This window comes from Pygocentrus nattereri, chromosome 22 (genome assembly GCF_015220715.1).
Source record: "Pygocentrus nattereri isolate fPygNat1 chromosome 22, fPygNat1.pri, whole genome shotgun sequence".
Classification (NCBI taxonomy): domain Eukaryota; kingdom Metazoa; phylum Chordata; class Actinopteri; order Characiformes; family Serrasalmidae; genus Pygocentrus; species Pygocentrus nattereri.
In genome coordinates this window covers 3169994-3194689 of record NC_051232.1, presented here as the reverse complement: position 1 = coordinate 3194689, position 24696 = coordinate 3169994, and the positions used below count along the sequence as shown (strand labels likewise).

The following is a 24696-nucleotide window of genomic DNA, read 5'->3' as shown; positions in this document are numbered from 1 at the left end:
GTACGAGTCTCTGGAGGAGCTGAGTGCTGAGGTTAAGCTGAAACATTTGCTGTGGGATGCACTGGAGGAGTGGACCAGCCTGCAGAACACCTGGTTGCAGGTCAGTCTCGCAGTCTCACACACATACACAGGCGTTTTCCTGGTTTCAGTCCAGATTTGTAGGTATCAGGATGTTCATGACCATTATCATTACCAGTGGCATGAACTACTAAAAATGCAGCTAAGTAGCTTTAAAGCTGCCTGTTGTATCTGGGAATCCAACTAAGCCTCACAGGAATTTGAAAAGAAGGTCAGTTAAGATGAAAACATTACAATGAATGGTGGCAAGTTAACTCTTAAGTTCTCCTGGAGTTTCTGGTTTCCAAAGCAAATCTTTAAATCAGTAATTATTAGGCCATTTGATGTTTTTGTATTATTTGATTTAACCCTCTTCAGTGCCAGAGGTGAAGCAGATCTACCTGCTAAATGTAAATATTTAAATTTGCCTCCCTGCTTACATTTGTTTGATCAGATGTGAAATCTGTAACAAATCTGTGTGATGCTGCTGATGGTGAGTAGTTGGAGTTCAGACTCTGGACATTTATGTAGTTGGAAACTGATCTTTAAAGTGTGTAAATATTTTTTCTTTAGTATATAATCACCTGTACTTGTGTTTTTCATTTGTGTCTTCTTTAGCTTATTATGAGCCCTTCATATCTATGAATGGAGCACTTCCATTAGGGGCCACCATGTCTATTAACAGTAGCACAGAATGGACAAACCAAACACTGGCCCTAGGGATGCCTTTCACACTTTTACGTTGAAGCAGCAGCATGAATTGTGGACTGATTGGAAGACGTAGAAAGAAGAGGAATCAGTGATCATTGCCATTTTGTGGTTTGAGAAGTTTGTGAACCCAAATTTTGACAAGTTGGGGATCATACTTATTGTTTAGCTCAATAAACAAAAACAAAAGTGGGTGAATCCTCATCATCAAATAAGGAAAAACATGAAGAAGCGAAAGGAAATCGGGACAGTCGACAGAAGAAAACCTGACGGGCACTGTAGATTCTACTACGCGCTTGAAAAGGGAGGGGTGAGGGAAGGCTGTTCAGTTGGGTGCAGTCAGCAGCCTCAATGCTAGATACCACTAAATCTTACACACCACACCTTTAATAGAGATCCATTAATAAAAGGAGTTTCTCAAAACCAACTAGCAAGCATCATAAATAATCTGGGCCTAGTTTCGCAAAAGCATCTGTGCTAAGAGAAGTGGTCTACTCTGAGAGAGAGAGAGTTCACTGTGATGCTTGCTTTACCTTTTAAGAACCACCTTTGTGCCTAGATGCTTTTGAGAAATCCAAGAGTTCTCATGATGATCACTGTTTCATTTGCTTTTGCATTTGCAGAGTAAGTTTGATGAGCTGGACCCAGAGCTGCTGAGTGCTCAGGTGAATAAATATGGAAAGTATGTGAACCAGCTGGAGAAAGGTCTTCCGCCCAACAGCGTCGTACCTCACCTTAACGCCACCGTGGACTCCATGAGGGAGAAGGTGGGCGAAGCTTTCTTGTTCTTTGTTCTGAGTTGGACTGAATAAGTGACCCACAATGAGTCCAGTGAAAGACAGTTGCACTCATTGGCTTATAGGGATACTCATGTAGTATGGCATTTGGGCCGTAATCAATTACCAGTCCAAGGTTTTAATTATTTGTCATTCAAATTAGTGACCCAGTGAACCCCTCATTGGCATTAATTAGTAAAATCAATCCGAAGTAATTAATATGTCCAAGGCCGCTGTTTACTTTAAGATACAGCAACAAAATGACTTACGGTTTAGTCTGTGCTGTTCAGTCACATGTGATGAATACGTTTGTGCTTTTTCACACTACTTTCTTGATATTTTAGTGCATTTTGAACAGCAGTCACATTTTGCCAATGGCAAGTTTGACTGTGATTTACTGAAAGACAAGATAAGGCAAGATAAGACAAGATAAGATCAAGGAATAGGTTAGCAAAAAAATCTTATATTGTTTTCCACTTACCGTAGATATAGTTGAGCAGCCAAGACATGTTTGGGTCCAAACTTTCCTTCTTTAATGTAGCGTTGGAGCTATGAGGCTAACATTGCTAACAAACACTAGAAGTCAATAGTCACCCAAATCTTTTCCATTAATACATCCCTGAAACTTCTCTCAGCCCTCCTGTATATGTACTGTAGGTCTTCATTAAGGTTGTGCAGACTTGCTGATGTGGTATTATAGCTGAACACTCTGCGGACATTTTAGACAAGATGTATCAACATAAATCGTGTATCTTCAGCTTGACAATTTTTTATGTATGTAGCATCCACATGTCTGCATGGTAATCATGCACACCAAGAGGAGCTGAATTTCAGCATGACACGACTAAAATGGCTATAGAGTAAAGTTTTGGGTATTTTTTTTTTTTGTAGTTCACACTGATTCATACGTTTGCAGTTTCAGCAGGTTATATTTACAGAAAGGATTTTGTTGATTATTGACCTTGTAATTCTAACAGAACTGTATATAAAATATATCTTGGCTGAACAACTTCATCTAGGGTAATTGGAAATGTATGTATTGTTGTTTTCACCAAACCATTCACTAAAACAGAGCTGTGGATAATGTTTGATTATATTACTGCTATGACAGAGATGTAAACAGACCTCAGTGGGATTAAAAATACCTTAGTGAAGGATCAGAGCAGGATTAGCCGATGTTGATCAATTAAATTATGCATGGATCGACTTTAACACCGATGTTCCCACTTGACTGATGTTTTGTTGACTGCTTTTGTTTTTCATTCATGGTTTCTATCTGTGTTTGTCTGTGCATGTGCATGTGTCTTAATGTATGCGTGTAGCTGCCAGTCATCAGTGATCTGCGTAATCCATGTCTGAAAGCACGGCACTGGGAGATGTTGGAGAGCATTGTGGGCTCCAGCCTACTGGAGGAACCTCTTACACTGTATGCCCTTCAGGAGCTGGACATCTTCACCTACAGCCAGGAGATCCAGGAGGTCAGTCAGAGAGAGAGAGAGAGAGAGAGAGAAGCAAAATAGAGGAGGGGTAGATTAGAAAGATGGATGGATGGAAGAATGAATAGATTCTGTTTTATATGACAGAATCTATTACAAAATAGTCAGAACCCGAATGTAGCCTAACAAAATTTCACAGTTGTGACAGACAACATATATATATATATATATATATATATATATATATATATATATATATATATATATATATATATATATATATATGTTGTCTGTCACAACTGTGAAATTTTGTTCTGACTATATCTGGGTTCTGACTATTTTGTCAGGCTTCCGTGGATGTCAGACGCTTAATGCTGTGTGTCTGATAAGATGTAAAAAGAATTTTATCAAGCTGCGTTCAGATTGGGATAAAAATTTAAGACCTGATTAAAGTTCTGATATGGACATTATGAAAATCTGAGACAGTTGGAAAACTTGATGAATAATGAATAATGTGCTAATAGATCTCTGATGTATGGTCTGCCTTTTTGGCCTTTCAGGTATCAGGCCAGGCGTCAGGAGAGGCTGCTCTGGAGGCAGTTCTGAAAAAGGTCAGGGCCAAAGAATGTGGTCATATACTCGTCTCTCTGTGGCTGTCATACCTTTGAACACATAAATGCATATTTTGATGCTGAAACTGCCGTTAGGTGGAAGACTCATGGAAGACAACTGAGTTTGTGGTGCTGTCACATCGGGACTCTAAAGACGTGTTCATTCTTGGAGGAACCGACGAAATCCAGGTGAAGAATACTTTAGAATACTTTACTCTCTCTGCTGTTAATTTAAAAACAGACAGCCTGTTGTCGCTGTCATAACACAACTTTGTATCCAAAACGTGAAAAATAAGTTCATCAACAGATGTTTTAATGGAAAGAAATGTTATGCTTAGTAATTTTGGACCATGCTATTGGTCTGTTCATTATGAAAGGTTTATACAATGTAAAGAACAGCTGGCATCTAGGTTGTACAAACAGTTGGTGGAGATTTTCAAATGAAAATTATTAAATGTGGTTGTGGCTTTTTTCATGTCATATATTGCTCTAGTCCATCTGAATCAAATGATGGATCAATAGCTGATTGTATACTTAATAGAAAACCTACAGATTCTGAAAATTTGGAACAGCCATAGAAAATACTTATAAAAACACAAAGCAGTGATCAACAAATTATGTTTGGCCTGTATTAAATTGAAAATAGTGCACGCTCAAAAACAAGGTTACATCTTTTTTTTTAACAGTATTTCTTCATTTTCGTGGTCTGAAGATACCACTTGACCCAGTTTTAAAGGAAGATTTTTTGCAGACATGTTGAAATAAGCATGGACATCCTTGAAAATGACGTCATCTAGAAGGCAGCATATGTTACTCCCACTATGACACAAATATACACAGACACATTTCTATACTATGAATAGGCAAAGGTGTCTTAGCATTAGAAATTACCCAAGCTCCCATGACAAACCCTAGCTTTTGAACTTTATGCTTCTTTGGCCGTTATTTCCTTAAACAATCTGAGAGGTTGGCATAATATACATTTGCACTGTGCATCTATCAATTTCAGATGAGTTTGAGCCCAAAGAATTTTACAGTGTTTCTGGATGTTGTTGTTGAAATAAAGCTTCTTCTATGCATAGTACAGTCTTAACTTGCATTTGTGCATGCAGGGACAAACGGTGTTTACTTACAACGGTCTATCAAAGTATTCTAGGGCCTATTTGGTAGTGTCTATTATTAAAACATTCTGTTTAACTATTGCCATACTCTATACAGGGAGAATAAGTTATTAATTGTTATTAATAAGTTTTTAAAGTTATAAATATTTAATTGCAATTTACTAATATTGTGACTGCAATACATTTTTTTAATTATCAACCAATTTTTTTCTATTATAACTAAATTATTTAAATTAATAGTTCACAACTACTGTGTTACATGGTTAACTTTCCCTACTGAAGACCGAAGACAATATTTTAAAATAGTCTTAAATTGCCCATGTCCCACTTTTTTTGGAATGTTTTTGTTCAATGTTCAAAATATGCATATATTTACAAAATACAATGAAGTTGGTTACATTACAACATTAAACATCATATCAGTGCAGCGTTTTCATTTAAATACAGGTGGATTTACAAATCATTGCCTTCTGCATTTATGGCATTTTACATCCTTCCCCAACTCGTATGGAACCAAGTAAAGTTGTAAGTAGTAAAGTTGTAAAATGCTCACACAGTGTATGTTTTATATGGGGTGTTTGTGTTTGTGTAGGTGCTGTTGGATGACAGTTCCATCAACATGGCCACGGTGGCATCCTCCCGCTATGTAGGTCCCATCAAGTCCAGAGTAGATGAGTGGCAGAGGTTGCTTGCCCTATCCAGCCAGACCCTGGTAATCAATCTCAGTTCTGAGGTTATATTATTCCCAGTCACCTCCTGATAGAAATGTGACCTGAAACTTTCTTTATTGGAAACTCTCCAAAAAACTCTCTCTAGGACGAGTGGCTGACGTGTCAGAGGAACTGGCTGTATTTGGAGAGCATATTCAGTGCACCTGATATTCAGAGGCAGCTTCCTGAAGAGGCTAAGATGTTCCTCCAGGTGGATAAATCCTGGAAGGAGATCATGAGGAAGGTCAACCGTCTGCCCAACGCCCTACGCGCCGCCACACAGCCAGGTCTGACATAACATTCACAATAAATATGCGTGATATACTCTATAAAGTGCTATTAAGGTTTATTAATGTTACTAAGTAGGTCATAAACACCTTAAACAATATCAATAAATAGTTACAACACAATAAAATTGTGTCCTGTTAATTCTGATAAATATGAATATATGATGAAGCTGACAAGTTCAGTGCTAAGTGATGAAGAACACAAGGTGAGATCAATAACAAGGAAAACCTTAAAGTTTAATGGTATAAATGAGTTCAGTATTTGGTAAACAACAGGTCACTGTTGCTGTTTTTATTTGTGTTTTATAACTGCTTATAATTTTAAGCTGTTTATGACCTAAATAGTAACCTTAACTAAATTAATTTAAACCATTCCAAACACCTTTATTCCCCTCTGTAAAAAATCATGTTACATTAACGTCTATTACAATTTAAGAATGTTCATTTTTAGCTCATTTTTCATTGAATACAATAACAATGATGATCCATGACAAGTGATTCCAAACTTTTGAACAGTAGTGTATATACAGTATATCCTTAAAACCTCATAACAATTCCCTCCGTGCTGTAAACACAGCCTACCTTGTCTAACACCTACTAGAAACAGGTATCGGAAGAAAAGTGAAAGCACTTTTCAAGATTGTGCCTGTGGTGAACTTGTACATAAATGCTAATAAGTTGCCTGACGGTCTGACTGGAGTGCAGAGAAGTGCTTCTTCTGAAGTGTTGTATTGAATGTTTTCATGCCTCAGGGCTCCTGGAGATCTTCCAGAACAATAATGCTCTACTGGACCAGATTCAGAAATGCCTGGAGGCCTACCTGGAGTCTAAGAGAGTTGTCTTCCCCAGGTCTGTACACACACGGTTCCTTTAATGTAGTAACAGCGTGTCATTGTCCCCTTCATGTTTAACGATGACAAGATCCAATCTGAGGTCAGAGGTCTTTCATAGACTGGTATTGAGTTGCAGTACAGCAAAAGTCAGAGACCATCTTTCATTTATTTTATTTTCACGTTTTTTTTTGTCGGAAGCCTCAAGAGAAATGAAGAAAAATACATTGTAATGTATGTGAAGTGCACACTGTAGACACTATGTGGATTATCTACGAAAATACTTATAGCAGATTGGAGTCAGATTAAATAATCCGTTTTGAGATCTGAGGAAAAAGCTGTTATCTTCATTAACAGATGTGAGATTCATTCCTCATTTTTCATGCAGGTTCTACTTTCTGTCTAACGATGAGTTGCTGGAGATCCTAGCGCAGACGCGGAACCCTCAGGCTGTGCAGCCACACCTGAGGAAGTGTTTCGATGCAATCTCCCGGCTGGAGTTCGCCGTGCTGCCCCCCGCCACGCCGGCTGAGGCCGAAGGAGAGAAGCACTACAGCAACGACATCCTGGCCATGATCTCACCTGAGGGAGAGAAGGTCTGCTGACCACTGATGTCATGTGAAATGTGCACACATGGTTTATGAAGAGCTTATTAATAGGAGAGGGAGAGAAAAAGTATAGAGAATAGTAGCGCGATTCTTCAGGTGTAACAATAAATAAACAATAAATAATACTGTATCTAGGGGCCTGTATAATTAGCCATTGTAAGCATGATAGCCACAGATTGACAAAATCATTCTTGATTGATTGAATCTTTAATAATCCAGAATGCCCTGTATTTCAAAAAGTGTCTTATTCATGACTTAATAACTTATTCTTGCTCCTAAAAACGGGCATACTTAATATCATTTGAAGAAAATGTAAGAAACGTTTAGTGTCTAGATTACGAAGTTAAAGCCAACATTATTTTTGTTATTATTTTAAAAATGGAATAAAATCCAGACTTTTCCACAGTGTATATGATAAATCATACTTTTATCGTTATCTTGATGTGAGTTTTCATGCTTGACATGTAGTTAAGAGGTGCGGTGACACAATCAGATTGCTGAAATAGTGTTACCTGCGCTGGACGTGAACCCTGCACTCACCATTCGCTCAAACAACCAATTACAAAACACACACATGCACAGCTCAAAACTACCTGTCCTGGAATACTAGCCTGAAAAAATGCTTAAATATTTTGTGTTTTTATTACATTACATTCAATTTTCTCTTCTCATTGTCATTGTGAGCCACAAGTTTCACTGAAAATTGCATTTCATGTCCGTGTCATGCAGCCGTAATACATCACTAAACTACTGCTGCACTGTAAAGGAAAGGACATTTAAGCGTATCTGTGTGTTCTCCGTGTGTATGTGGTTTGTGTGAGCAGGTGATGCTGGGGAAGGGTCTGAAGGCACGTGGTAATGTGGAGGATTGGTTAGGAAAAGTGGAAGAAGCCATGTTTTCCTCTCTCAGACGGCTCAGCAAAGCTGCCATCACCGACTACCAGGGCAAACCACGGGTGGAGTGGGTAGTGGCTGGACACCCCTCACAGGTGTGTTTTAGGTCATCATATAAAACATCTAGGAATGTCAAATGATTTGAATAATTAATTACAATCGATCACATTGTTTGTGTTAAGTGCACACATTTGACCTTATAGCTATATGAGTAGACAAACTCATTTATTTTATTCAGAAATTCAGGACATTATTTTAATTATATATACATGACTGGTTTTATTGAGATAGATATCCATAGAACTTACCTTTCAAAAGCTGTATTTGAACATGAGGGCTGCAATCGCAGAGTTATAACAACATACAGTGTGCAAGCAGCTGAGCTTTAGCCAGCACTACTACTGATGGAGTCAGACCAGAAATAAGCATCAACAGTGTTAAAACCATGGTATGGTTAATCATGGTACGGTGCTCTGTAGGTGGTTCTGACCATCTCCCAGCTGATGTGGTGCAGGGACATGGATAACTGTCTGGAGGGAGACCATGACCACTTTCAGGCCCTGCAGCAGTTTGAGCTCACCAACTTCGAGGTGCACATCTGCAAAAAATCACTTTCCGTTCTTTATTGTTGATGATAGTTACTTGCTTAGCTTACTCTATGTGTATGTGTGTACGTGTGTGTGCGTGTGTGCATTTGTGTGTGTGTACAGAGGCTGAATGCTCTGGCTGCTCTGGTGCGGGGAAATTTACCCAAAATTCATCGGAACATCATCACAGCACTCATCACTGTGGATGTCCACGCAAGGGACATCGTCACTGAGCTGGTCAAAGAGGGGGTGAGCAATATGTTTCTCTATATTTTGTCATATATTGAAACATATATTGAGGAAATCAATTCAAGTCCGGTTTTTAGAAATCAGACATGGGGAAATAATTGCAGAAAATAAAGTCGATTTGTATGCATGGACACAGAGAATCGTGAGAATTTCATTTTTGCTAGAACTTTGAGCATAGGAACTCATGGGAAATTCAATTTAGTGTGAATCCTAAGTGGAGGAAATCATGGAAATATAAGTTTTTGAATGATACACGGAGGAATTTCTTTTAAACAGCAGCAGCAAATAGAGTGATGAGAAATGAAGTTTTCTGGATTCATAGGCATATGGGTTTAGGCAATCATGGGCAGAATGAATCACAGGAAATCAAGGAACCACGGGCAGAGGGAATCACATACAATGTAACGCTGCTTGATGCTTTATTTCCAGACATATTGTTATTATATTATAATGAGTATTTTATTCACTGCACCTCTGCGTGTGCCATATGGTGCAGTGCTTTTGTTCAGCTCTTTATAAAGGCCTGTTCTTTAGACTATATAAATTATGTGCGCTCACACAGGTCGACTCGAGCAGTAACTTTGAGTGGCAGAGGCAGCTGCGCTACTACTGGGACGTGGATCTGGATAACTGTGTGGCTCGCATGGCTCTGTCTCAGTACATCTATGGATATGAATACCTGGGAGCCTGTCCACGCCTGGTCATCACCCCACTCACGGTGACAGACGATATCCTTCAAAAGCTCAGAATCAATTCTCATAGAAATAATTGTTATTTTTATTGTCACCATTTATACCATGTAGAACCTAGGCAGAAGGTGTTTGTAGATGTTTTATTCAATATTTTAAAAAATTAAGAAGAAAAAGGAGATTTTAAACGATAAGAATTTACTGTGACGGTTTGTGCCTGTACTACTTTTGAAGTACAAGACTTTCTGGTTATTCATTAATTATAGCTACATTCTGGATATTTACTTTATTACTTCATTCTCAGTTTTATACAGCTTTATCGATCGTTATAGGAACATCTACAGCTCTGCTCCTCATTTTAAACACATTCCAACATTTCTTAGTTTTTACTGCTTCCTACTAATTGTTTGAGACCAGTGAAGCTGTAGAGTAACTAGCATCTTATTTCAATCAATTTATACATGTATGTTCAACAGAATTGTATTTATAAAGTGGACAGACAAATCTGATTGATTCAGCCATGTAAAAGGCTGTTGTGCTCAACAATGGTCACTGACATCAACATATCACATAAACATTCAATCTCCATCCTGTGGTCCATCCTAACTAAATTAATTACATTTATTCTCGAACAAGCTGTTTGCAGTCATTTTTAATAATAAATAGTATTATTTTGTGCATTTTATCTTGTTATATGTTGTCACTATTTATTAGAGCCATACATTATGAGAGGGTATGCATTACAGTGAGTTTACTGAAGGTAGTAGTTTGTATAGAAAACATCTAGCATGTTTTGAGAATGCTGCTATTGCCAAGCAGCTACGGTCTGCTGGAGGAGAACAAGACATTGCCCACCGTTGTATATTGCAATCATTTCATAACTTTGTTTTTGTAATATAATGATGAAACCATCATAATATAGCAGTATGTAAAGCTGAAACCATCTTGTAAGTAGTTTTTGCAAATTACATTACCACCTCACCACTAATGCTCATTACAGCTAGTGCCTCTATGTGCTTTATAGATAGCATCACTCTGTTTCACACATTGGTTTCCCACAGTATGTTTGATTTACCAATGGGTTTTGAAGCCTGTAAGACATTTTGCTAATATATATATATATATATATATATATATATATATATATATATATATATATATATATTTCTTTTTTTACAGTAAATCCTTCAGTCAAAAGTAAAATTCACAGCCTAAAACTTAATACCAATGAAAGTTTAGGCTGATAGCTGTATTTCCAGTCTGTTTAGCGTGTTATTGTTTAGCCAGTTTGACATTTTTTTGAGTTTGAGCATTTTATGAGTTTTGAAAATGTCTTAGCCAATCAAATTTCAGGACTCATAATAAGCCATAAGCCACTCAAAGCTTCTGAGTGAGTTACAGTGATATAGATTTAGGTCAACATTATTTCAAATGGCTTATTGCTTTGTTCCATTTGCGTTTATAGGACCGTTGCTACCTGTGTCTGATGGGGGCATTACAGTTGGACCTGGGCGGAGCTCCTGCAGGCCCTGCTGGTACTGGAAAGACTGAGACCACTAAAGACCTGGCCAAAGCCCTGGCAATCCAGTGTGTGGTCTTCAACTGCTCTGATGGACTCGACTACAAGGTGCTCTGGCTCATACTTTTTCATGTACACTCACTTTCCATGTTCATTTTAATAAAAGTAACATATTCAGTTAATATTTTAGAGACAAACTAAATTATAGAACCCAAAAACATGGCTTTTATACACTTGAGAGCCTCACAACCAAAACTTAATAATGCTTAGTGCTAACGCTAGCAAACTAGGTTTATAAAAACAATAGAGTTCAACAGTACTTGGCAAATTCTCATAAAAGCCTTAATAATGCGATGTTAGATCAAACTAATCGTCATAGTATTCTGATGATGTCACACAATCCCGCTGACGCTATTTTGGTAGGCAACTTCAAATTTATGCGCAATGTTGGTTTATTTTGAGTTAACGAAGCCAAAACTCATCCACCAATGTGAGTAAAACATTCATTTTTTGAGGGAATACTAAAAAAAAAGCGTTTTTAAAGCATATTACCCGATGTATTTGAGTCTATTGCCCTATTTATTTGTTTTGTTGCTGTAGTGATAACACATGAAAGCCAAAATTTCCCACTGTGTTATTAATCCTGCATCCCAAACTGAATACTAGTACTAAATAGTGTGGAAAAACAGTGCAGTACCATTAGAAGTGCACTCGTTAGTGTAGTAGGTGAAGTGTAGAAGGGTGTGGTTTGGGATGCAGCCTTAGATGAGCCAGTGAATGAATTCAACAGTCCAGCAGCTGATTACAGCTCTGCTGGGCTGCTTGTTAGCTGCTCGTTAAACATTTCCAAGCAAAAGTTTGAGGTATTCATTGATTAGCGATGCATTTGTTGTGGTAAACTGGATGTCTACACATTTTTCTATGACATGATGTTGCCTTCTTTTTCGTCACCATCTTTTTCGAGATTTCCGTTTTCCATTACTTGTTTACTTGTTTTTGTAAAATGTCACACATTGGAAGTTTCTGTACTTAATATACAGGTTATACAGATTCAGTCCATCAGTCCAGCGAATCTTCTAATTATAGTGTTTTCTGGAGGCTGTATCTACAGTGTACACATATTTTCTTATTTTTTGCTGTCACTCTGGCTTGTTTTGTTTGGTCTTCATCCAGCCGCAGGGTTGTAGCTGCAGCAACAGTGACTAGATGAGTGATCAGAGCACAGTCACAGCTTTACAGAGTTACAGCGAAGGGGCGTCCTTATCGACGTAACTGAATGTTATGAATGGGCTGTGAAAGACATTGTCTGGCTGTGTCTCAAATCAAGATCTTGTTATATGTGTAGTAAAGCAACTTCAGCCCCACAGTGAACCTCAAAATGTAGGAGACAAACGTGGGCACTACACAGTGCCACACTGTAGTTATTGAATAAACACACAAGACAAATCGCACATGATCAACAGAGTTTAAAGACAGACAAACATTCCTGCTATTAAAAGTTAGTAATTAGACCAAGCCAGTCATGACAAAAAATTGACAGACTCGTTTCACATTAGCAAAGGAGTTAGACGAGGCTCCCCACTGTCTGTGAATCAATACATGTAAAAAACATTCAATATATATCATACATGTATATCGTAATATATAGCAGACACAAAGTAGCCTCCAGCATCTCCTTCAGCACACACTGAAGACTAAATACAGCAGCCTAATGGTGCTAAAGAGGATAAAGCCTGCCGATCATGTCACATTCGTGTAGAGGACATGGAAATAAAAAAGCATTGTGACTTCTGTACTGAGAGGAGGTTGTATTTATTATATGTGTCTGGGATTTTGGATGCTTGGTAGGCAAACACTCACATTCACATTCTCAATGCTGCAGTTAGCAAAGAAGCCACGCATTCAGTCTGTAGTGAGGGGTGGGGGTTAGTGAAAGGTGCTCAGGGATTGGTCTGCTCTGGTGTGCATCATATTACTGTAGAAAATAGTCTTTTTCCCACTTCAAAGTAACCAGTAGTGACACATTCATGAAGAAAGTAGTGGAACAGAAAATAAAAAGGACTTTAAAAGGAGGGAAGTGAAAGTTAAAGTATCAAAGAAATTGCACATACACACTTAAGTGCATCACTGAAGTCGAGAGTGTAGTTTATTTGCATTTGACGTCACTGGTTTTTCTGAAAATGCGTCAGTGTTTCTGTAAATCCAGTCCCTTTACTACCTAATTAGGCCACTTTCTTCCACTACGCTGTAATTCACTTCCAGCAGAACTAGAGGCCGATTTGAGATGCATCACTCCTTTCTGTTTCTGTGACTGCACTGAGTTTCCTTCTTCCCGGAACACTTGCTGAATCACCAGGCCTGTAGCCATCTACACTCTCTTTCATTACTCTCTTTTCAGCTGTCTTTCCTTCTGTTACTGGCTCTTTCTGCATTACCCTCACAGGCTTTTGGAACATTCTCATCTGTTTTATCATCCTCATAAACAGGTATCTGCTGATATATATCAGCTGGCTGATGTTGACGACCCACAGTGTTATCCGTGCAAATGATAATCATCATTTATTACTGACTTAAGCCCTATTTGGACAGGATTACATGGTGAAGCGATGGCGTTTTTCCATGAGTGTTACCGGCCTACAGGCTGCACACTCCCACATTAGATTTTAGCAGTTTTTATCTTCTATAAGATAACTAGTAGACATAACCCCACGTGATATTAATCGATCGTGTAAATTCAATTTCAAAGAAGCATTTACTTGTGTTCTCTGTGGCTAGAATCAAGCCGACACGCCCTACCTCAAAATCTAAACAAGAGGTTTGTTTTTTTGTTGTGATGTTGTGCTATTGCGTGTGGTGCCAGGCTAATGGCAACTATGGGTGAGCAATATGATGGTATTTTCTCATTTTTGAGATAAATTATGTAACTAAATGCTTTTCCAAGTGTTTTGTGAATAGCCTTAATACTTAACAAACTCTGACCAACTGCATTTTATTACAAAAGGAGAATAAATAGTTCTGTTTAATTGGATTTAGAGCAGTACAGTTCGTAAAACATTGAATAAAAATCACTGAAGGTTTATGTGGGGCCTTTTATAGGTTCTTTTTGTTATCAAAGCAAAGAAACTCTAAATATTGTGATGCATATTGTGTATTGTTAAAATGTCTCGAAGTATCATGATATAATATTTTTGCCTCATCGTTCACCCCTAATGATAACAATAATGAGACGGTGCATTCACTTAAGACAGCAGGGTAGATGGTTAAAATAAGCCAAGTAACGAATGAATGAAATGTTTTACATGGTTTCTACTCATGGAGTAAAGGCAGTGTGTACGTCGAGTAGCCTCTTCCTTTGTCATTTATACTGAGGTTTCTTAACTTGTGTGAATAGAGAACTAATTCCGTCCATAAAGGGTTTAGTTGATAATTAGCAACTGTTAGTAAACAAAACAGTATTGTGATCGAAATGTCAAAAACAAGATGTATTCAGTCTCAATGTTTAGCATGAGAATAACAAGTCATGATACAAAAGGACTTTTCTATGATGAGATGAATAAACGTGAATGAATGAATAATAAGCAGTTCAGTTTTCTCAGAGCAGTGCAATAACCCGCCACAAGAGGGCAGCAGAGGCTCATTTGTACAATATGACTTAGCCTCAGAGCAGTTTTGATTTCAGAAGATACTCATGGACTGATTTCTGTTAATCAGTCCACGAGTATGTTTAGAGTATGTAAGTTCCCCTTTGCTCAGTGGAAATTTAGTGCATAGTAAACTGGTTGGAGTGCTTGGTATAAAAATGCATTCAGCTTTTCTAGATCACTGTACTAGTAGAGGCACACTCCCGTCAAAGCGTTCACTGCTGGTTTTTGAATGCATTATTTTTATGCATAAAATCGTTGATGCAATACACTGTTAGAAAGCTTGAAATCTCAGGATTTCAGGACCAACCATTTTATGATCCATTATTCACAGCAGTAATGATTGAAACAAGCCTCTCCACTACCCACAGAGACATCCTAATCCTCATAATAAGTGGAAGTAAACTTCTCCATTCTAGCCTGTTACTCTGTGTCAGTAATTCATACAATTATTCTGATGGTTGGAATAAATAAACCTAAGAGTGCTGCCTTTCAGATGAGACCAAGATCATGATTATGGTCCAAAGTATGCTTGAACAGCACATCTTTGACTTTGGGCTTGCCATTTCAGGCAAAAATAGGGTTATGGCAGTTAATGTTAGTTATAAAAGCTGGCGATATAGCAAAATATAAGTCCATGGTACTTTGAGATTTTTCATGGTAATTTTGTGATTTTTCTAGTGTTAGCACTTCGAAAGAGACACATTTTAAAAATCCTATCAAAAACTATGAGTACAATGATTTTCTTCATTCTTTGTTAAATAGAGCAGTGCATGCAGTCCAGTTATAGAGGTCTGATTATGCTCTCTTCATTATGTAATAGCGTTGCAGGGCCAGCTGTGATCTTGTAATGGGAATGATGTGACTTATTAAACTGTTGTTGCTGGATTGAAACAAAATTCCCCACCAACAAGGGCATTCTCCTTCTAAAAACCACCCCAGATCCTTCAAGTCTGTGCTCTTTTAACATCTGGAGCTCATTGATAGCACTATGAAAATAAGCTATACATAATAATAAAGCAGCATCGATAGCTAACAGAGCTGTTCTTCTGCACGCGCAGCAAATATCTACAAGCATAATTGGAGTCTTTCGACTTTTCATCCAAGCTAACTTACATTACATACATGTGCTAGCGACAGGCTTACTGTTACCGCCCCCTGCTTTGAGCTCCGCCTTCATGCGGCGTTTGATTGGTTCAGTAACTTCATACTTAGTTGGTTCCCAACCTATTAAGCCTGTGTTACCACCTTTGTTTAGCCATTTGTTCCTGGATGTTCTTGTTGTGAGATCACGTCTGGACTCCTGACACTATGAAGCATGTTTTCTTTAAATACGGATGATATCCATACTCGGAAATGCATATGGAAGCCACTGCATCACAGTTGAAATGTTATTGGTAAATAGTAGCACTTGTGCGCAAGATGGCGCGAATATATCACAATACATAAAGGCTTTTTCGCAATATTCAATATGTACTGCGATATTCTGACAAAGATACAATGATGCATTTAAAAATAATTGTAAATACAGTGATTTTCATTCAACATTTGACATATTTCACTGCACTCTAGCTAATCGTGGCTGATTATGCCCTTGTTTTAAACAGGACATGCAGATGTTCTGTGTTCTTTAAAGAGTGGTGATATCTATGAGAACAAAACCTCATATCTCCAAAGTGATGATTTGATAGCAGAAGGATAAACATTCTTAACTTGTAATGTAACATTTGTAACTTGTAGCATTTCTCTTAAGTCTGTTCATCATCAAGTTTGGACACAGCGCAAAGGGTAGCTGGTGTTTTCAAATTGTGCAAAACATGTACGCAACAGCAACAATATGCTCAGAAAAGCATGTTTTCTATCATAAATATAGAATTTATCGCAATGAGGATAAAATACTTTGCCCACCCCTAGTTGTATAATAATACTCAGTAAAGTATATGACACAGTTCTCAGTTGTCTCTATTCATCTGCTGTCTAAAAAGGTTTTACATATTTAGTTGTCAAATTGACTAAAATTCAGACAGAATCGTGGTGGAACGATACAGTTTTCACCGAGTGGAGAGGTTATGATGTCAGAGCTGTCCACCTCTGCGAGTTCTCCATCTGTACTTGTACGTCAGCACTTGTAATGTAGAGCCATTGTTTAACACTTCCCCTGGGGCTTGTTCACACTATGGCAACACAAGCGCGGTAATGAAGTCATTAGCCCTTTCATCTGGTTAGTGCTCTTATTCATGCTACAACATAATGCTGCACTGACCAAACTTTCGACTGAGCGGCTGTCCTCGCACTCTTTCTTTCTAGAATGTTCCTCTGGGGTCTTATAGAGCATTTCCTTCAGAATAAATATGAGCACAATGTGATGTGATCGGCCAGCCGTTGGTTTATGAATCAGCACAATCTCCTTTATTATCCCCCTGATCTTATTGGCTGGTGATGCCATTGAGAGTTTATTACTTGTAATTGAATATTAAGATTAAGATTAAGTGACACTTATTAGTCCCACAACGGGGAAGTTTCACCTCTGCATTTAACCCATCTTTGAAGTGAAACACCACATACACACTAGTGAGCACACACACACACTAGGGGGCAGAGAGCACACTTGTGCTGCCCAGTGCTCTGGGCAGCCCTATCCGCAGCGTCCGGGGAGCAGATGGGGTTTATGTGTCTTGCACAAGGACGCATCAGTCATGTACTGTCGGCTCTGGGGGTCGAACCGGTGACCTTCCAATCACAAGGTGGGTTCCCTAACCCTCCAGCCAATGACATAACTTCCATTTCACTTTGAATGGTAGAAATCATTTGGAAAGGACAGTGTAAGTAGCCTAATTAGATTGGCTTTTTGGCTTGACTTAACCCTGTGAAACAAGCCATAACAAAAGCATGGCATAATTTAATATTCATTATTTCTCATTCGTAGCTCACTGAAACAAACAGAGAGGTTCTGTCGAAAGCATAGATTCTAAACTTGCAGTCAGTGACGACACTTAATTTATTCCATTTCAGTTCAGAGCTGCCAAGTTATTTATTTCTCAGATGTTTCTGAGGAGATTAGATATACGATAAGGCACTTGAATAAGGAAGGAAGGAAAATAAGTGAAAAAATTCTAAAGATACAAAGGAAACTGGACTCCTAACAACCACCTGCATGACCACCAAAACGGTCCCCATCAGATAAACAGTGCCCAGACCTGAACGTCACTGAATGTGTTTGGGATTACTTAAGACAACAATGTAACTGTTAAGATGAATTTTCAGTGAGTCTCCTGAAAACAGTGAAAGCTGTAAGGGTGAACATACTAAATACTGAAAATATGATATTACACTTAATTGTTCAGGTAAAAATGCAAGAATGTTAGGCACCTAAAATGGTTTTAAACCATTTATTTTAGCCATAAGTGTGTTTTTGCCTGTAAAAACACAGAATAGCACTAGAATAAATTGAATAAACAGAAATATTATGAAAGGTAAATAGGCTTTAATGTTTTTTTAAGATCACAGGTTTGGTTTCCTCACATTGTTGTCTTTTCTTGATGTCAAGTAAAGTAAAGTCAGAAATGCAGACTTTGAAACTTTGTATGCAGAATGTAAATGGAAACTGTACGTAATTAACAAATAACATATAAAATAAAATATTTAATGAGATTCTTAAATAATTCAATTTTAAAGCAAACATAAATCTACACTGCTATGAGGTAAGAACAACAAACGGCTGTTTAAATGTGGTATCATATATGTAAAGGATGAGTTGTGTGAATGTGTATATAAGTGTGTGTGTGTGTGTAGATGATGGGGACGTTCTTCAGTGGCCTTGCTCAGTCCGGAGCCTGGTGTTGTTTCGATGAGTTCAACCGCATCAACATCGAGGTGCTGTCTGTCATTGCCCAACAGCTCATAACCATCCGGAACGCCAAGGCAGCCAAGGTAGCACACAGAGTCTGAACACGGGGCTATTCAGTAGGAACATGATGGTGTGTTCAATGTGCCATTTGTGGAATCATAGGCTTTCTGTAAAGAGAGAAAAACACCAAAACAGCAGAGACTTCACGTTTCACAATTTCACAAATAAATAAAATGACAAGTAACATGTACCAGTCACATGCAAAAGTTTGAATACCCCTGGTCAAATTAAACGTTTTGTTGATAAGTTGCTTCCTATTAGGTGCACATACCTAAAACTTGCACTCATTGGCCATTCAGTCAGAAACACCTGCCATGCAGATGCACTTTGTAGTTTACAGCAGGAGTGCATAACTTCGGTCCTGGAGGGCACAGTTTTAAGGGTCCAGCACAGTTTGGTGATTTACCTGCTCAAACATTCAGTATTGCTGAAAACAAGGAAGATTTAAGGTGGACTTTGAAGGAGGTCAGGGTAAAGCAGTTGCAGAGAGACAAAGGAAGAGGGATTCTTTTTTTTGTGAATAATTGGTAGGAAGAGAGCTTCATAACTTAGGGGCCAAAACACGAATATTGTCATGTTAAAAAAAAAGAAACAGTGAACACATCCCTTACAGAGAACTGTTCAATTCAGTTACTGTTCATTTACTGAATTTAACACAATGTAAAAAATGTCTTATATTTATATGTGTTATAACAAGTTTTACAGTCACTGTAGTTACTCAGTAATAAGCCTTTGTACGAAATAAACCTGGATTTTTAAGGGTTTAACTTCTATGTACTCACAAAATCAACAAAACATGTAATTTGACCAGATGTTCAGTCTTTTGCATACAGCTGTATGTGAACTAGCAAAGATAAAGTGGTTTCTTTATGTCTTATGTCTTCTTTAAAGTAATACCACCCCCCCCCCCCCCCCCCCCCCCCCCCCGATACCCACTGCTGTCTATCAGTAAAGAAGTCTGCTTCTTTAGTTTTACACTGGATCGAAAAGGCTAATATTGCTAAATAATGTGAGCACATTCCCCACCAGTTAGCACTGTGCAAACTGCATGCCTGAATACTCACATACGTCGTGTGTAGCGGCTGATCAGCTGCACTTACATTCAGGTAAAGGGGAAATCGTGCAATCTGATATTTGACAAACTACTAAATGTTGGTAAAAGTGAATAAATGGGACAAATGACCTGCTGCTTGTCTCTGTTTGTAGCTGTCGCGCTTCATGTTCGAGGGCAGAGAGATTAAGCTGGTGATGACGTGTGCGGCCTTCATCACTATGAATCCAGGCTATGCAGGCAGGACTGAACTTCCAGACAACTTGAAAGCTCTGTTCAGACCCATCGCCATGATGGTGCCCAACTACGCTCTCATCGCTGAGGTGTGTATGCGGGAGTGGCCAAGAATATGTTTCTTATGCTAAGCTGTCAGTTTATTAGGTGCTTATACCTTGTACATACACTCATTGACCATTTTAGATCAAGATGCACTTTGTAGGTTTACAGCTGGTAATCACAGATGAGCAGTTTATTTTTTTGGGCTTAACCTAGATGCAGTAAATCAGCCAAGACATGTTTGTCGTTCAAATGTAGCTTCTTTACTTTAGTGCTGGACCTAAATCTGCTTAGTCTGCATCCGGATCTTTAGGAAGGTTGTGCAGACTTGTTGATGTGGTTTAAGACATGAACTTTAATTGAAAAAAACTTCAGCCGAGCCAAATTCCAACCCTCTTTTGCAAATAGACGGTACAGATAACATTTGTGTTTTAAAATAAGTGTTAATCATAGATTTCTGAACTGAAGATATGTTTAAAAATGGAAACAAAAGAAATGTGAATGTTTTCCTGTAGAAATAATGCAAGAAAATGTAGGCTATGGGCCGTCTTCTGTCCACAGGTCTTGACCATTCCACCCTTTCTTCTGGGTAAGCCTCTGCTTTATGCCTTAATCTGATCTCTCTCTCTCTCACTGTGCAGGTCATCTTATATTCGGAAGGCTTTGAGTCCAGTAAGACTCTGGCGAGGAAGATGACTCAGATGTATAAACTGTGCAGTGAACAGCTCTCCCAGCAGGACCACTACGACTTTGGCATGAGGGCTGTCAAATCCGTTCTCGTCATGGCCGGGTACGCTGATCTGAGAACAGTCTGAGCGTGGTTAAGTCCTGCTGCAGTCTCCCTAAGGTCAGGCTAAGGCATGCTATCGGGCCAGCTTTGCTCACTGCTGTTAAAGCCAGATGAAAAGCCTTCTTCACACACATCACATTGCTGTGTTCAGTCATTTTGCATATTGTTACTGTCAAAAGAAAATCCATTAGAAGCAAACGATTAGCGTATGCTTTCAAACAAAAAAAAGAAAAAGAAAAATGGTCCTGATTAATTGCTAATTAATTTTGAACAGAAATGCTTTCAGTTCCAAGACCTATTACTGTTTTTTTGGAAAATTTGGAAAAGCATCTCAGACCATGAAATATACACATCCACCCCCCCAAAAAGTACAGATGCACACTGGCATTTTCAGTGTATAGTGTAGTGTATAGTGTTAGGTGTGTAGTAATAGGATCAGTATTTGTTTATTTTAATCATTTAAAATAATGTGTGTTTTACAACAACTTCTATTTCTTGAGGACCAAAGTTTATAGAGTTCGCAGACATACAGGCTTAGATTAGACAGTTTCATTAAGAGTCATGCAAATATACTTTTTGAGGTCTGCATTTGAGTCAAAGACACAGACTAGGCTTTTAAAATGATCCTTTAATATATTCTTATTCAAAATCATATGATGTGCACTTTTGCATCTGTAAGAATATATTCAGTGTGTTGATATTTGTGCCATAGCTCAACAGAGCAGAATGATCAGATTTACCATGCAAAAAATGTGAAGTAGTGAAACTACATATTAATAAAAACGTTTAAAATGATTTACAACTACTGAAAGCCTGTATTAACTAGCCTTTCTACTTGGACATGTGTATAAAGTTGGTCTTTGAACTTTTTCAAAAGGGATTTTTTCAAAAAAAGATCAACAGGGATTTTTTCAAAAAACACTTTTTCAAGAATTTTCATTCAGTCACGCCATCTGACTGACTAACCTGAACCAGCCTAACCCTGATAATATTTGTGAAAGGGCTACTGACCTTCATCGGCATTATTTATGTTGCAGCACCATACCTACTCTTTCTTGAAACCAAGTGAGCGTGAAAGTCCTTTGTTTTCGTTTTTGCCCCATGACATTTGAGAAAATCAGAAATTACAGACAAAAGATTTGTAATGTGTCGAATTCTTTGAAACTGCCCTTCACAAGTTCACGTGTTGAGGACCCCTTGCTGAGGTTAAATGTGTCGACGTTCAGCGAGTGAGTATATGTTTGTGTTGCAGTTCTCTGAAGCGAGAGAATCCCCACCTGAGTGAGGAGGTGGTGCTGATCAGAGCGCTGCGAGACTCCAACCTGCCCAAGTTCCTCACCGATGATGCTGTGCTTTTTGGGTAAACACTACATCACTGATAACACATTCATAAACGTAGGTTATCTTGAGTAAACACCCACCGGTTTACTGTTCGTTTATTTATTTATTTCATTTTTACTTATTACTTGTCGGGGGTCCAACCAAGGCCAGTAGAGGCCTGAGCAAGAGGTCAATTCTAAAGTAAAACATAGAGAGAATACAGAATAGCCAAATGCACTTCAGCAGAAAAAAAACATGGAAAGATTTTCAGTAACTAGCTGCAAAAATTACATAATATTAGGAGATTCATAACAGGCACAGCAAGATTTAGCATCGCGGTATTGTCACCTGCAATTGAGGGTTCAAACTTGAATATATTTGAATTAGGGATGGGCATAATTAAGCCTTATCGTCTTAATTACAGTAGACATAACTCTACGCTAGTAAAGTAAACGTAACCTTTAGCTTTTTATGTTTATACAAATTAAACAGAGCATGAAATTTCATATTACAGTAACCTGCAGCCTTTTGTGTTTGGAGTAAGTAAAACATTAACATTAGCAGTTTAGTTGATGTTAGTTAGTTAGTTAGTTAGTTAGTTAGTTAGTTAGTTAGTTTTCATAAACTCTACAGTCTATAACTGGTAGAGTTTCTACATTTCTATGAATAAATATTAAAGTAGACGTGCTAAGGCTTGAGTTGAGAATGGTTGAGAATGGCTCCTGCTGCAGAAAGACGCAGCTGGCATGCACAAGTGGGCTTTTGCTAGCTGCCCTGGCTGCAGGTGTAGGTTCTTTTCCACTTTCCACCAATTTAGAGGATCCGTGTGAAATGTTTAGAATTAGCCCGCATGTTCTTGGTTTTGGTTTTTTTAGCCCAGCCCCCTCGTTTCGTGACTCCACCCCTGATTGTTCCCACCTGTTCGTCGTTTACCCTGTTATTATGTAAGCCCTGTGTTTGCCCCCAGTTGTCGCTGGTCTTTGTTGTTTGACCTGTTTGGATGTTTGGTGTTTGATGTTTAGGATTTGTTTGGTGTGTTTCTCGTCATGTCTGTACCTGAATCTGTCTTTGGCTACATGAACCTGGACTGTCTTGACCCTGATTTTGGATTTGCCCACAATAAAAGTCACTTATCTCCGCATATGCGTCCACAACCTCGCTCCCCGTTACATCAGAACTGTTGGATGTACATGTTGGTGCTTTGCACCAATGACGCTTGTAGTTCAGACATGTCATGTTACTTAAATATGAGAATGGGTAAAATAAGAAAAGCTTATATTTTTGAATATCCTAATTTGCTATTTGATTTTTTAAACCGACTATTCAAATATTCAAAAAATTTCAACATTTGACCAACAAGGTAAAATCTGAATTGGATTTCTGATCACAGTTAGTGTTCTCCTGTGAGCGCGTTGAGCTTTACAGTTTAAACTAAATGGATTTGAGCTGTCTGGTTTAAAAGGTTGTGGTGAACATCACATTAGAGGTCTGCAGATATATCTAGCTTTCACTGTCATACCGGGGTTAACCCATCACACATAACACATCAACACATCAATTAACATAAATTATATCTAACAGCAAACTACCGAAATGTAATAAACTCATGTTAAATAGTTGTGAAGCGACTAAACACATGAACAACAGGTGAATTACATTCCTGTAGGCTAGAAAAGTGGCTGAACCTTCAGACAGTGAGTGGCCACCGCTGTGGAAAGTGCAAGTCTGATATGTCATTTTAATTTATAACTGAAGCACAAGGAAAGCAGCTATTTGATACTCCACTCCGACACCAAAACATATCATCAATGAGTTCAATAAACCCACCAGACCAATAAATTACCCTTCAGCTGGAGTGCATATGCAATAAAATCTAGAATTGTCTAGAATCTACAGTGCTAAATAACATGGCTGCACATTTCAAATGTTCCAGATCTTTCCAGGAATGACTGCACTAAATAACTCTAAACAGTGAGAACGAGCAGCGTTCCTCGGTTCCGTAATATCCGTACAGAGAAACAAACTCAAAATACACACCATCTGATGATGACGGGCTGCATCTGAATAAGCCTGCGGCAAATATACAGGGCTATATAGAGTTTGTGGCTTATTAGCTTGGCGCCTGACTCACATGACTTCTTGTGCACATCCATGTGCTTTTTCACACACCATCACACACCATAGACCTAACTGAGCTTCAGACATCACCCACTTAAAGCACAGCAGGATATGTTTCTGCATTGTAGTACTGCTCCAAGCCATGAACCTTTCAGTTATAATGCGCTCTTGGTAGAGCTTCAGTGAGGGTTTGACTGCAGTTTGTGCTTTTTTTGGTCCCATATATAAAGAGACTGATTTGAATTTAAAATGTGTTTTCACCTTTTTCAGATTCCACAGACGTATCACTCCGTGTCACACCGATTTGCAGTAAACAAACTCAAATGTCTAAGTTTGCTAAGTAAGATGCTGAAAGTAGAAAGGTGAAAGTGATGATTGATGGAATCGAGTAAAACAGATCCAGCTGTAAAATCTGATGAGCCGTGTTTAAACCCATTGTAAAATACTTGATAGATGCAGACCCCTTCACAAGCCCTGAATTCTGTTCTAATGCACCAACTGACTAAAACCA

General features: G+C 38.4%; 1 protein-coding gene across 1 annotated transcript in view; it reads left to right on the top strand.

Moving 5' to 3' along the window:
- Positions 1 to 24696, top strand: part of dnah6 (dynein, axonemal, heavy chain 6) — a 158021-nt gene that overhangs the window by 15939 nt on the left and 117386 nt on the right. The window contains exons 17-34 of the mRNA XM_037532616.1: positions 1 to 100; positions 1389 to 1532; positions 2864 to 3019; positions 3538 to 3588; positions 3685 to 3777; positions 5302 to 5421; positions 5526 to 5706; positions 6459 to 6555; positions 6925 to 7132; positions 7969 to 8133; positions 8518 to 8628; positions 8749 to 8874; positions 9437 to 9592; positions 11029 to 11190; positions 18516 to 18653; positions 19837 to 20004; positions 20599 to 20747; positions 22000 to 22107. The exon at positions 1 to 100 is cut by the window's left edge and continues 14 nt beyond it. Of these exons, the coding sequence (XP_037388513.1) occupies positions 1 to 100; positions 1389 to 1532; positions 2864 to 3019; positions 3538 to 3588; positions 3685 to 3777; positions 5302 to 5421; positions 5526 to 5706; positions 6459 to 6555; positions 6925 to 7132; positions 7969 to 8133; positions 8518 to 8628; positions 8749 to 8874; positions 9437 to 9592; positions 11029 to 11190; positions 18516 to 18653; positions 19837 to 20004; positions 20599 to 20747; positions 22000 to 22107 (2433 nt within the window). The remainder of the gene's footprint in view (positions 101 to 1388; positions 1533 to 2863; positions 3020 to 3537; positions 3589 to 3684; positions 3778 to 5301; positions 5422 to 5525; positions 5707 to 6458; positions 6556 to 6924; positions 7133 to 7968; positions 8134 to 8517; positions 8629 to 8748; positions 8875 to 9436; positions 9593 to 11028; positions 11191 to 18515; positions 18654 to 19836; positions 20005 to 20598; positions 20748 to 21999; positions 22108 to 24696) is intronic.